This window comes from Zootoca vivipara, chromosome 5 (assembly GCF_965207765.1).
Source record: "Zootoca vivipara chromosome 5, rZooViv2.hap1.1, whole genome shotgun sequence".
In the NCBI taxonomy this organism is placed as follows: domain Eukaryota; kingdom Metazoa; phylum Chordata; class Lepidosauria; order Squamata; family Lacertidae; genus Zootoca; species Zootoca vivipara.
Window position 1 is genome coordinate 24095783 of NC_142588.1, and position 15021 is coordinate 24110803.

The 15021-nt window shown below is 44.0% G+C and overlaps 1 protein-coding gene across 2 annotated transcripts in view; it reads left to right on the top strand.

Annotated features, from left to right (window-relative positions):
• Positions 1 to 15021, top strand: part of ARID5B (AT-rich interaction domain 5B) — a 178428-nt gene that overhangs the window by 23652 nt on the left and 139755 nt on the right. For both annotated transcript variants that reach the window (XM_088670228.1, XM_035137659.3), the window contains exon 3: positions 12186 to 12411. Coding sequence is in view for 1 of the 2 variants with exons in the window: in XM_035137659.3 (XP_034993550.3) it covers positions 12186 to 12411 (226 nt within the window). In the remaining variant the exon portion in view is untranslated. The remainder of the gene's footprint in view (positions 1 to 12185; positions 12412 to 15021) is intronic.

Consider the following 15021-nt stretch of genomic DNA (forward strand, 5'->3'; position numbering starts at 1 on the left):
CTCTTTATGTTTCCTTTAATGACTCAAGCTGAGTGTTTGTATTTTAGGGAGTCTTAATTGCCTGACATTGAAATGGTCACACACAGGCTTTGAAGTTAACACCCCATTAAGTTAAAAGTGGGAAGTTTGTGCCTCTGATGGGGCCTTGTTGTTGGCCTGTATGGTTGCAAGACTCTAAACAAAACTCCCTGAAACTGCACAGTGGTCCCATTTGTGCTGTGTTGCTGTTGGTAATTGCGGCAGCAGTGGAATATTCATTTTTTAAAAAAATATTGATCTCTAAAAGCTCAGGTTCCCGGTCAGGGTGCATCCCTGCCCAGATCTCAAACCTGAGGTCTTCTCTTATGAGGGGCAAGCTGAGCAGGACCCTCCAGCAGATCTCCACATGGCTCCAACATACCCTCCAACATTTCTCTGACGAAATTAGGGACATCCTATTCCATACCTCCAACATTTAGGATACCCTAATAAAAAGTGGGACATTCCAGGATCAAATCAGAAACCAGGACGGCTTTTGTAAATACGGGACTGTCCCTGGAAAATAGGGATACTTGGAGGGTCTGCTCCAATAACCCCAAGGGACCATTGGATATGGACAATCCTGTCCCAGAACTGGAGGTCTCCCTTATCATCTGCTTGGGTTTCTGGCCAGTTCACTCTCTCACCCACCCATAATCTCCCCTATGACAGGTCAGGCAAGAGGAATAGAAACACGGGTGGCGTTGTGGGTTAAACCACGGAGCCTAGGGCTTGCCGATCAGAAGGTCGACGGATCAAATCCCTGCGACAGGGTGAGCTCCCGTTGCTCGGTCCCTGCTCCTGCCAACCTAGCAGTTCAAAAGCTCGGTCTCTGCTCCTACCAACCTAGCAGTTCGAAGTGCAAGTAGATAAATAGGTACCGCTCCGGCGGGAAGGTAAAAGGCATTTCTGTGCGCTGCTCTGGTTCGCCAGAAACGCCTTTGTCATGCTGGCCACATGACCTGGAAGCTGTACGCCGGCTCCCTCGGCCAATAGAGCGAGATGAGTGCCACAACCACAGAGTCGGTCACGACTGGACCTAATGGTCAGGGGTCCCTTTACCTTTACCTTAACAACACTCAGCACTCTTAACAAACTACAAATCCCAGGATTCATTGTGGAAGGAAGCCTTGACTGTTTAAAGTGATACGATACTGCTTTAAATGGATAGTGCAGATGGAGCTTTTGGTAAGTTGCTAGATAATATTTTTTATTTAGTGGCATGGAATCATAGCAGCTGCTTGTCATTTAGTGCCAAAGGTATTCGGTGTGAAATGTGGGAGGACATATGTGCTATGGTCATGGGTGACTATTTCTAAGCCAGGCATCCCCAAATTCGGCCCTCCAGATGTTTTGGGACTACAATTCCCATAATCCCTGACCACTGGTCCTGTTAGCTAGGGATGATGTGAGTTGTAGTCCCAAAACATCTGGAGGGCCGAATTTGGGGATGCCTATTCTAAGCTTTTACACACTGTAACTGGAATTTGTAAACTGCAATTATTCTTCTGTAATGATTATTGTATTTTGTTGTTTAAGTTGTTTGTAATCCACCCGGAGCACACCATTCTTCATAGGTATATAGATACTGATTACACACACACACACACACACTCTCTTTCACACTTTCCCCTGGGGTCACAAGGGATAGAGAATTGCTTTGCCAAAGAAATGGGGAGGGGGCAGAAAAGAAGCTGAAAGTATATCCAGACAAACACTATTTTGCAGGATGGATTTGAGCGCATACTGGAACTTTAGGTTTGCACAATCAAAGTAGATTACATGGCTGTGTCACCTTGGCACAACAAATTCTATATTTAAAAAAAGAACCAGACTTTTTGCAGTTTGGAAAGTGATGGAGAAATGCATTGAAAAGTGTGGGATGAGCAAATGCCCAACAGGAAGACATATAAACACCCCACAACCTAATCAGGATGCATGCAGGACAAATGCTCACTGTCATAACAGACCTGCAAACAAATCAAAACAAATAGTCAGTAAAGACCAGCTGCAGTGTAACTTCTGAATAAGCTTTGTGCAAGTGGATCAGCATGAATGCTCAATAAACAGGTCATCTGGAGGAACCTTGAGATTCTCAGCATCTTAAATGGCATTTAAATAACCAGAGACTGAACCAGAACAGTTAGCTCACAGTCCCTGAGAATACCTACAGCCCTGATTGTAGTTTTGCCTTTTTACAGCATATTTAGAAATAAGAAGAAAACTTGGAACATTATAGTACCAGAGGGATGCTGTATTTCTCATACCTGAAGATAATTAGCAATTTTTTAGCAGCATAATCTTCAGTCTAAATAGGCAATTAGACAAAATAATTATTTGCCTACAAGATGCTTGTAATGACTGTAGTACCGGAAATGCTTTAGCTGCTGCCAATCCTAAATGTTTCTGGTTTTGTATCCTAGCAGGATGGCTAATTTTAAAGATTTTAATTAATTCCCACACTCCAAAAGATTTGATTGAGGTTTACAAAGCCTTCGAAAGGCCTGGTCCTCATCTCTCTTCCCATGTTTTGTAGGTGAGGCCAAGAATGCACTGTTTACCCACAACCTTCCAGTGGGGGCTCATCGTGGCTGAGCAAACCTAGTCATCATAACAGAATGGGTTGGAGCATGAGGTTCATAAGTAGAACTCTATGCAGAAGTTCCCGCTCTTGGCGATTTTCATCAGGTTACCCCTGCGGAAGCTTGCTACCCCCCACTTACTTTAGAGCAGTGGTTCCCAATTAGCTAATTACTGCGGACCCCCTATTTTTCAAAAGCCAAGCCAAGGAACCCCTACTTTTGAAAATTTTGATAACTCTGAGGTAGTTACCTCAGCAAAGCAATTTTTTTGAACAAAATGTGGGGTAGCCCCTAATAAGCAAAGGATTTTAGGTATACAGAAAGAAAACAGACCATAAAATTTGTGATATTACTATGCAAAAAATGACAAAAAGATTAGTTGGGGGGGGGAGGCAAGGGATGAGGCTGCGGGCCCCCTGGGTGCGTTCCACAAACCCTCAAGGGTCCCCGGACCCCTAATTGGGCACCACTGCTTTAGAGGGTGGGTGACTTTCTGCATACCCTCCGACATTGCTCCAATGAAAGTAGGAACAATGCTATTATTTAATAATAATAATAATAATAATAATTAGTAGTAGTAGTAGTAGTTGTTGTTGTTGTTTCTTGTTTTGTTATTTATACCCCACCCATCTGTCTGGGTTGCCCCAGCCACTCTGGATGGCTTCCAACATACTGTACAGTCATACCTCTAAGTTACATATGCTTCAGGTTGCGTACGACACGGAATACGTATGCGCCAAACCCGGAAGTAACGGAACGGGTTACTTCCAGGTTCGGCGATTCGCATGGGGAGCATGCGCAGATTTGGCACTTCAGGTTAAGTACTGCTCTGGATGTGTATGAGGTTCCAGAACGGATGCCGTTCATATCCAGAGGTACCACTGTATATGAAAACAAAATAAAACATTAAACTTTTTTTTTAAAAAAAACACCCTTCCCCATAGAGGGCTGCCTTCAGATGTCTTCTAAAGGTTGTATAGTTACAGTACTTGTCTTCTTGGCTCAGGGATTGCATAACTCCATACTCTCCAACATTTCTCTGATGAAAATAGGGGTGTCCTAAGGACATTCCAGGATCAAATCAGAAACTGGGACGGCTTCTGTAAATCTGAAACTGGCCCCGGAAAATAGGGGCACTTTGAGGGTCTGCTTCTGGAATGCTGAGGGAGGTGGCACAGGAAGATGCGGGGGAAGAGGAAATAGGCAGGCGTTGCCTCCCAGCCCTTCTGTGAGTGGGAACTTCCATTCGATCTGTGGACAGGAAGGGCCCTTCCTTGAATGGAAAGGTGTATTTGTGGAAGGGCTGCGCTGGATCTAGCCCTCTGTATAATCCCTGGGGATGTGCACAAATCACATCAGAATGCTGATGCAGTGTGGCTGACCACAAATCATACACATTCTACACTCATAGCGTTTGCTTTGCCGTATTCTGAGGTGTACGCCTTGATTTTGGATTAATAATTAAAAGAAACGTGAAATGTGAAATTCCAGAAGGATGAATTTGAAGGACAATCTGAAAACCCTAGATTTTGTAACCACTGTGCTTAAAGCGACATCTTTCTGAAAAGAAAACACAAGTGCACACTGGTCTCATGACTCCTAGTGTGTAGATCATGCTTAAAAAATAAATAAAAATGATGGGGATTCTAAAATTAACTTCCTGGCAAATAAAAATGCACTACCATACTTCTAACAAAGTCAACCTTCACTTATTGATTGATGAGCCCATTTGACAAGTCACATTTCAGCAGACCTCATTGTTGCTCTGTGTTGCAACAGGGATTTCTAGATTCAGATGGATTAGCACACAGAGACAAATGTTGCAATCTTTTTTTCACTTGGGCAAAGCCTCCCGAAGATTTATATAAAATAATTTATCATAAAATGAGGTTGAGAAGGGCAAATCTATATTTTAATTCAGGAGATGGGTTGCACATTTTGACATATTAATTTATGTTGTTGTTGTTGTTTCTTTTAAAAAAGTTGTGACACTCCTTCAGCCTTCAGATACAGGATGGAGGGTCGAAAGAATTAAATAAACAAACAGCATGATATTTGAAAGCTGTGCACAGGACTCCATATTCCACTGTTCTTCCCGAGCAACTTCACCTGTCCTCCAAACAAGGGCAGTTGGGTTAATTGAGGACTCTGGCTTTCATTTTCTAGAATCGTCATAATTGCATTTTTTTTTAAAATGGCAAGTTTCTTGCCTTTCCAGTAATTCTGGAAATGTAGCTCTGTGAGGCAAATAGGGGTCTCCTAGACCCAGGTGGCGCTGTGGTTAAACCACTGAGCCTAGGGCTTGCTGATCAGAAGGTCGGCGGTTCGAATCCCTGTGACGGGGTGAGCTCCCGTTGCTTGGTCCCAGCTCCTGCCAACCTAGCAGTTCGAAAGCACGTCAAAATGCAAGTAGATAAATAGGAACCGCTACAGCGGGAAGGTAAACGGCGTTTCCGTGTGTTGCTCTGGTTTTCCAGAAGCGGCTTTGTCATGCTGGCCACATGACCTGGAAGCTATACGCCGGCTCCCTCGGCCAATAATGCGAGATGAGCGCGCAACCCCAGAGTCGGTCACGACTGGACCTAATGGTCAGGGGTCCCTTTACCTTTACCTTTAGCAACTCCCTAGCAACTTGGCATATGTGGGTGGCGCCGTGGTCTAAACCACTGAGACTCTTGGGCTTGCCGATCAGAAGTTCGGTGGTTTGAATCCCCGTGACAGGGTGAGCTCCCATTGTTCAGTCCCAGCTCCTGCCAACCTGGGAGTTCGAAAGCACACCAAAAAGTGCAAGTAGATAAATAGGTACCTCTCCAGCGGGAAGGTAAACAGCGTTTCCATTCGCTGCTCTGGTTTCACCAGAAGCGGCTTAGTCATGCTGGCCACATGACCTGGAAAAACTGTCTCCCTCGGCCTGTAAAGCGAGATGAGCGCCGCAACCCCAGAGTCGTCTGCGACTGCACTTGACTGTCAGGGGTCCTTTACCTTTTAGCAACTCCTAGCATCCATGACAAACTAGACAAACTACAGTTCCCAGGTTTATTTGGGGGAAGCAGTACTAGTATTGCTTTAAATGTGTGGTGCGAATGGCTCTGTACTTTTATGTAGCTTCTGATATTTCAAGGTTCCACTTTTTATTAGATTTCTCAACTAAACCATGAATGTATTACGAAATAAATTTGGCAGGGAGTGTGTGTTGAGCTGGTAGGAGAAGGGAAATAGTTATTTTCACGGCAGTACAGAGTTTATAGTCTCTGTGTGTACTTTGTGTGTCTCAGAGTCTATGAGTATAAAGGTTGTATTCTCAATAACAGGATTATTCATTGATGATGTAGTAATGATTGTACTTGTCTTTTGGTTATTAAATTGTTTGCTTTGCTTGCTTTGAATGCCAACCAAAAGTTAGTCATAGCAATTCTTGGAAAGGATGTGAACAAACTGGTAATGGAAGCAATAATAATTTGGTCATAACAGCTACTTTGGAAAAGAGCACTTTAACCAAGGCCACATTTGATCTGGATCTCTGGGTTTTATGAAAAATAGCTGCATTGCTGAGCATTTTCAAAAAGCTGATACTTAAGGCTTAATTGTGCACAGACAGACGATCTTATGCAGAGGACCCTTAAAATGCTGTGTGCGCATGTGTGTGTGTGCGCATGTGCGTGTATGTTTGCGGCCGCGTGGCCCATTAAGTTTGCTTCATACATTATAGAATGAGTATATACAAGACATTAATGTATGCAACAGTTGATAGTTCTTTCGGGGGTGGGTGGGGACCGTAGTTAGCACTGGCTATCTTTTCAGACAATTTGATCAATTGACTTGGTTAAATATTGATCAAATACTGGTAATTTATAGCAGTAATTTATGAGAACTATGACAAAGAGAGAGAACAAGATGTTGATTCTAATGACCTCAAACAAGTTAGTTAATAATTAGCATTTTTAGTGCTTTTTTTAAAGTGGTAAAAGCACTTTACACACACTATCTAAAGCAAGAGCGGGGAACCTATGTTTTGAACTGCCTTGAGATCTTCAGATGAATGGCGGTATATAAATAACAACAATACTAATAATAATGACATTGTTGGACTTAAGCTCTCACCACCAGCCCCAACCAGGGTGACCACAGGTCAGAGATGATGGGAATTGTAGTCCAGCAACATCTGAGGTGTGGGGGTCACAGGCTCCCCAACCTGATTTTGTACAATTCTTAACAACACCCGTTTGAAGTAGGGCCAGTATTGTTATCCCCATAATGTTAGGGGGCTGAGTCTGAGATCATAGTGGCTGGACTGAGGCTGCTTAGCAAGTCAGCGGCTGAGGTGGGATATTATCAAGGAATGGACATGCCAGCTCACACATTGTGCTTTTAGAATCTATGCTCTACCAGCTCTGTAGGTACCCATTGCAACATACTTTGCAGTGTTGACAAGATTACCAACATTTAATACAGACTGAAAGTTGAGGCACTGTTTCCATGCTTTAGTTGAAGATCATAGAAAATGTCCTTCTTCTGCATCCTAGCCCACAATCTTGCCTTTTATTTTTGACCAAATATTTGATCGATATCTAGCAGGAGACGACTCCTTGTTCAAACATTTTGAGTCACAAAATGGGGAAATTTTTTTTTTAATCCGCTTTCCCTCCCCAAAAGCAAAAGTACTGGGGGTAACTTCTCATAATAGCCCTCCCCCATGTTTTCTTCATTTGGTTGGCCGTTAAGCAATATCTTATTACCAGAGGAATGCATGTGTTAAAACAGATGGGAGCCAGTTAATGCCTTTATCTTTTTGTAATAACAACCGTGTCTCCTTTTGGCCTTGTCTGAGGGCTGATTCACAGTCATGTATCTTCATCACTTGCTGACATAACACCAGGTGATGATTTGCATGGCTGGATGGGCCACCAGAGATATGACACTGGAGGTAGTACGTTTGTGGCCTCGAAAACATTGTTTTCCAATGGGGCCGACTCAGGGAGGAACCACGGGTTTGCACATGCGTGAGTGAGCCATGCATGTGGCAGATGGCATGGTGGGGCAGAGGTGCTTACCTGACCTGGCGGGGGAGAGGTGAGGTGCTGGGGAGGCTGGCATGGCGCAAACGCATTGGCAGGAGCACTGGAGTGGATTGGCCATTACCTTTGCACCATGCCAATCTCACCACCATCCTGCCCCTCATGGTTGGCAGCGGTGTCTCACCTGCTTGGAAGGTCAGCTGAGTGCCTCTATCCTGCCCCACTGTCCGCTGCTGCTCTGCTGTATACAAAGCTTTATACAGTATAGTGCAGTATAGTGTAACAGACCCTCTAAGTGTCCTTACTTCCCAGGGACAGTCCCACATATACAAAAGCCGCCCTGGTTTCTGATTTGATCCTGGAATGTCCCGCTTTTCCTTAGGACATCCCTATTTTCATCAGAGAAATGTTGGAGGAATTCAACCCCCGACCCAAGGAGATAAGTAACTGTACAACCTTTAGAAGACATCTGAAGGCAGCCCTGTATCGGGAAGGTTTTAAATGTTCAATGTTATGTTTTTATATATTTTGGGAGCTGCCCCAGTGTGGCATTCAAAGTGACAACCCAGTCAGATGGAATAGGACGTTGGAGGGTATGATGCAATGCCGGGTGCTTAACGTGGTACCCTCCAGCTATTACTGAACTACAGCTTGTATCATCCCTGACCATTGGCCATGCTGGCTGGGGCTGATGGGAGTGGAATCAAGCCATATCTGGAGTGCCACCTGTAGTCCGTCCCAGGGGTGGTGGACAGAATGTTTTTTGAGTTGGGCTGCAGAGGCCCAGAGTCAAATCCCCATTCAGTGATGACCCATATTGTTTATCGTTGGGCCAGTCCCATATTTTAGCTGTGAATAGTGTTGGCTGGTCCCCTTTGCAACTGGTAGGGCAGTAGACAGGGAGTCCAAGCAGCAGGAGCTATGATAGCCACAGCCACTCCCTGTAAGTAAGTAAGAAGGCAGACAGATGGTGGTGGGGCAATTTGCCCTAAATGGAATGGACTGCAATGATCGTGAACCTACTTTACAAGTCTGTAGTGAGGATAATATGAGGATAACCCTATGGCTGGTACCAGAAGAGTTTCTGGAGGAAAGGGCAAGATAAAAAATATGAGGTTGAATTTCAAAGTTGCAACAAAACACATAGGATGTAATAATAATAATAATAATAATAATAATATGCATTATTCCACCTGTTTGGGAGTTCAAAGCACTTCATTTGCATTAGTTCAATAATGAATGCAAGGCAGGTTGATTTGAAGTTACAAATCCCCAGTTCATTTATTCTAGAGTTACTCCATTAAAATCACTGGCTTCTCCGCACTCCCTGAATTGCGGCATCCTGATTGTTTCAAGTGTCCAACTTAAATCATGGAATGTCGGTTTTGCTACTATAGCATTTTGCTCTTTTACTAGCTTTGCGAGTTCTGTAAAACACAGTTTTGCTTATTCATCATGGGTGAAACGAGCTGGTATTTTTCCTGGAAGGCTACAGCTCGAAGCGCTTATTTCATGTTTTCTATGTTGTAACATGATCTGTTATGATAATTTTTAAAAGAGAGAGAGGTACTTATTTCATGTGTATTCTCTACAGGCTCAACTAAATTTAAGCAGCTTTCCTATAAAATATATGTTTAAAGGCAGGAGGGATGCGGGCAGGGGGAGTATTGTTAGTTTCTGATCTCGAAAACATGTGCAGGAAACCTGAGAATGTGCCAGTTTCTTTTGGTAGGAAACTTGTAGAATTTCTGTAGCATTTCTTTTGGGATTACATCACAGTTTCATTTAATTTTTAGGATAAGACTTAAATTCAATATTTGTATATAAGCCAGGGAAACTGTACCATAAACAGAGGAATTTTCTAGTGAGTCAGTGTTCCAGGAATCCCATATTTACTTAAGATCATTTATGTGAGGACTAGCTAGAACCATTAGTCATCTGGCTATGTTTTTTTATGCAGGTTAATTGTATTTTCAAAAAGTGCGCTCAAGGCAGTGCCCAGAATATATGCATATATCTCCTGGTTTCAAATTTCTTTCCAGATATCATGGAAGGCACGTCCCATTTTGCCGCTTGAGGTGAAACAGGAAGTGCTCTTCTGCCCTGCTGCTCCTGCCACCATATACCCACTTTTGCCACATGCCCTGCCCTATCTGCTGCTGACAGAGAAGCACCACCACCCATAGGTGCCAAGTTCCGGATTGAAAAATCCGGGATCAGCAGCGCCGCGGCACCGGAAGTCGCTTCTACGCACTTCCTGACATACGTAGAAGTGACTTCCGATGCCGCTGTGCCCATTTCCAAAATGTCTGCAGCGCCAGAAGTCGCTTCTACACACTTCTGAACATGCGTAGACGCGACTTCTGGTGCTGCAGACGTTTTGGAAATGGCCACAGAGGTGCCAGAAGTTGCTTCTACGCATGTCCGGAAGTGCATAGAAGTGACTTCTGGCACCACTGTGCCCATTTCCAAAATGTCTGCAGCGCCAGAAGTCGCTTCTACGCATGTCCAGAAGTGCGTAGAAGCGACTTCTGGTGTTGCGGACATTTTGGAAATGGGCACAGCGGCATCGGAAGTCACTTCTACGCATGTCCGGAAGTGCGTAGAAGCGACTTCCGGTGTTGGCGTGGCACCAGAAGAACATGGCCACCGGCAGGAGCTCCGTAATCCGAGGGAATACGGGGTATTTTGCCATTCGGGTCACCTGTGGGAAACGGTAAGAAAATACGGGGGTTTCCCGGGGAAAACGGGGTACTTGGCAGCTATGCCACCACCACCGGTGGCAAATTTGAGCAAGGGCACGCCAATTTTGGGTGAGATTTCACCCAAAATCGTGTGAGATATTGAGTGCTCTGCAAGATCTCGCCATCCTTCCTAGAATTGGCACTGATGGCAGCGATGCTTCTCCACCAATGACAGAGGCGACGAAGGGGTTGGTAGGGCACCTATGGGCATGCTTCCTGGGGGACTTCTGGCACCTGAAGCAGCCTCATGGTTGGGCCGGATCTGCCTAATATTCATGGATATACAGTGGTACCTCGAGTTACAAACACTTCAGGTTACAGACTCCACTAACTTGGAAGAGTTACCTTGAGTTGAGAACTTTGCCCCAGGATGAGAACAGAAATCGTGTGCCGGCAGCGCAATGGGAGCAAGAGGCCCCATTAGCGAAAGCATGCCTCTAGTTCAGAACAGTTTCAGGTTAAGAACAGACCTCCGGAATGAATTAAGTTCGTAACTAGAGGTACCACTATATATATTTTTTATCATGTAAAAAGTTGGCTTAAATAACAGATCCACTAAAAATGAAAATATCCACAAATGTGATGTTGATATATCTATTGATGATGAAAAGCCATCCTAATCTTTTAAGGCATTTACTATAGATGTATTTGAATGTGGGATCAGATTAAAGCAGAAAACACACAGATTTGTAGAATAGTGGTTTTGCCAATTTATTCCCTCCCTAGTCAAATCGACTTGGCAAAGGAAGAAATAGCCAAAGTAAAATGCTGCAATCTTTGAAAAAATCTCTGTAGCAATTGGCTGTAAGAGCTCTTGCTTCAATATATTGAATTAAGACCTTTGTAGCCATGGGCTCAGCTGCCAAGATGTCACAGAATGTTTATGAGCATTCCAACCACTCAAAACTTTAAAGCAAAAGTGTCAGCATATTAACCTAGGGACAGATGAGTTTGTGTGGTGTTGGGTGGAAGGAGTAGGCAGAAATGGTGTTTATCAACTTTTAGCTTGCATGTTGTGTAGGGGGCACAAGCAGATGTCAACCTCCCCACCTCCTCCTTCGCTCCCTCCATCCTTGTGAGCAACAGTGTCCCACCTAACAGGAAACCAGAGTAGCAGCTCCGCCCCACCCAGCGAGCCACTTCTGGTAGAGTGGCCTTGTGCCCTGCTTTGCAGAAGACTTTCCTACATGAGGACCCTTGGAGGACAGCCCTCTATTTGAAGGAATCTTCTGCTCCAATAGCTATCTGCTCCAAGTCTGGTTTGCAGATAGAATGATTGCAGGAAGGGAGAGCCAGAGGCTTGAGGTTTCCCATCATGAATGAGCATGTGTTGAGCAGGTCACCTGGTCAGTTCCCCCCAGTGTGGTGAGATGCATTGAATTTCCATGTTAATGATAGTTGTTTCCAAATTTGCACCTCTATGCAGGAAGTGGATTACACAGGTTTTATTAAAATCTGCACCCGCTTTTTGCCTTTTCTTTGTTGTGGTGCATTGCCTCTTTTTGGTATTGCACTGGTGGCCACCCTAGTAAATTGTTGTTGGTATGTGAATGCTATTTCTGAGCACTGTGTGGGTGTTGTGTATGAGTGTGTCTGAGAAAGTGAAAGAGGAAGAGGTACAGGAAAAGTTATTTCACACAAAAGCATGCACCCACAAATTTACCGATCTTCTCTTGGTTAGGATGCTCTGTTCCAGCGGTGGTGAAAATGAACCTGGCAAAAGCTTTTATCAAAATGGGTGTAAGCGGATGTCACAGACTCAGAGCAATAACTTTTGCCATGTGTTGCGGAGCCAAATGTGACCCTCTCTTGGTTGTCTCTTTCAGGATGAGGTTGTTGCTGCTTCAGAGAAGGTCACGGTGAAGCTCGAAGACTTGGCCAAATGGGCCCAGGCAGATTTCTCCAAATGGAAACGTGGACTGCGGGGTGAAGCCATTAGACCTACGGAACTGGGAAAGAATGGGCAGAAGGAAGCGCTGAGCAGGTTCAGGCAAACCACACACAACAGCGGCCTCAACTTTAGAGACATTTTGAAGGAAAAGGCTGACCTTGGTAAGTACACAGTTCACCTCCTATGCGATGGGTGCTGTGACTCTTGGTTGGACCACTTTCCCATTGCGCTCGTCTGTTGGATAAAGAGGCATGTGGCTGGGATCTAAAGAATCTTGCAACCATCTTCGCTACCCCAAGGTCTCTTTGTGATTATGTACCTCAAATAAACCTCACCCCCCTCTGCACATGCAGTATTATACATCAAGGAGCTTCTGACATCACTTTGTAATATTGCTCGAGGGGTCAGCAGGGCAAAGATGGGAGGTGGGGAGTTTCAAAATAACCCTACTAGGCATACCTAAAGTAGCTCCTTCAATGTCAACTTTTCAGAGCCAGTGTAAGACATCTTACCACCCGAGGCGTCCCATTCCGTGCACAGAACTTGACTAGACTGATGTTAATGGCTACTTCAACACTGGTGACAGGATGGCATCCTTCACCACCCTCGAGGGAAACAGCCTGCAGGACACATGCAGTTCTGTCCTCCAAGGCCCAGGAATGGCCAAATTGCTTTGGAGGATCAGGAGGATGTCACCACTGCCCGCACCACATGTTCTAGCCACCTGAGGTGGCCACCATGCTCTGCCTAATATTAGGGCCGGCCCTAGATCCTGTGTAACTTGACGGTCACACACTTTGACTTCAAGGAATGATGGGTCCCATAGAACTATCTGTTTCTCTTTTGCTCTGGGATCTAACATGGCAAAAAGCATCTGTAGAAAAAGCTGAACCAATGTGTTTTTTGGTGGCCCAGGTTCCTTCCCACTGATTAACACGAGGCATAATAAAAAGTCACTCCATGTTGCACACCACCCCTAATGAACCCGTTGTTGCTGAAAGTCCCCTCAGTTTCAGCTGTATCGTTGATGCCTGCCATTCCTACAACAGAAGCCCCCTTCAGTGTGTTGTGATACCCAGAACCACACCAACACAGTGTCGTGAACTATTTGTGCAGTTCTTCGGATGCGTGCCATAGATTTTATCACACACACACCCCTGCCCTGCACATTACAGAAGGGGAAGTGTATTGATTCCACAGTTGAGTTGCAGGAAGCTGTACCTGCCCAGTTGTTTTTGTTTTTGAAAAGGTGATGTTTAAATAGCTCCAAGGGTAAGCCATAAATAGGAGATAAAAAATTAAAAGTGAAAACGCATGCCTTGCCATCCCGGTGAGACAATTGCCTTCGGCGTGTATTGAATACAAGGTTAAGTTGTTACTGGGTATAAATAGATGTAGCGTTGTTGACGGGAAGTTATATATCTGTATAAAGTGTACATTTCTTTGGTAGTATTTAGACCAGGGACAGTCTGTGCAGGGTCTTGCAATTTGTTATAGGCCACCAGTGTGCTCCGCTTAGAATCTGTACACGCACTGTTGCATCAAGGGCATTTGAGGAGGCTATTCTTCGGAAATTCCATTGCCAACCGACATGATCTTCATCTCTTGTTCTAATGTGAGATTAGAACATAGCCATCCCTTGGATTTCATCCTTTGTGATGCAGTTCTCGGCTCAAAAAGAGAGAAATGCATCAATTTGTGTTTAAAATGCCTATTTTTTATATATAAAATACATTTAAAAATGTTTATTTTGCAAGGCAATGCATTCAGAAATACGTGTTTGAATTCTCATTTCAATGTGAAGGTCTGTGCAATTTATTTATTTATTTAAAAAATGCTGTTTATTGAGCAGATTTATGAATGAACATTTGCAAAAGTGACATGGGCTAGAAATAGATTGGCCCATCCCTAAGATGAAGTCTGGTGTGAATTTTTAAAAATACTTTTAGACTAGTAAACTGAGGATGTGAGAGTAAATCAAACAGTTCACAGAGTAATCAGAAGACAGGCAAGAAATGTAAAGTAGTTTTGGTCCCCCTCAGCCCTCTTTAAATCTCTCTTGGAACTTACTTTTTCATCCCAATTAAATTCTATTAGACTTTTCTCATTTCAGGATAAATCTTACACTTCATGGTTGTTAACATTCAGATAGATAGTGTATTCCCTTTGAGAGAATGAATGTTGCATCCCTTCTGCCATTTTACACATCTTTTTGCACATGAAATCAGCACATATGATGCTACTTACTGCTCCCAGATACATGGCTGTTGGCATAACATCGCTGTGTTTCTGTTGTGGTTCTGCAGGAGGATGGAGAAAGCATGGAATGCGGTGGTACTGGGTGCAGAATTCAGTTTCTTGAGAACATCATCTTTTCTTTTCTTTTAAGTTTCTAGTCCTTATGAACATACCTTTAAAACTGTGCAGCCAGTGCTTGCTCAGTAATATTTTGACAATAATATTTTGAAAGACCGTCAGCAGAGTTTTAGCTTTTTCCCATACCTCCTCATGCTCCCCTATGACTAGCAAAAGGCCATAATAAATTATGCAAAAGAATGTAATTCAGCCAAATTTGCGTAATTTATAAAGGGCGCAGAATCCAGATCTTCTTGGTACAGAATCTTTGCTTCCAGGAAATTGAATGTTAATAGATTGCACACAGCCCTGGGCTAGGTGCACCTTAAGCCCTTCTGGTATTAGCACATGTTAACTATGGCGTTATGTTCTCAATTAGGCTTAAGGGTGCTTATCTTTTTCTGGATCGTTCCCGG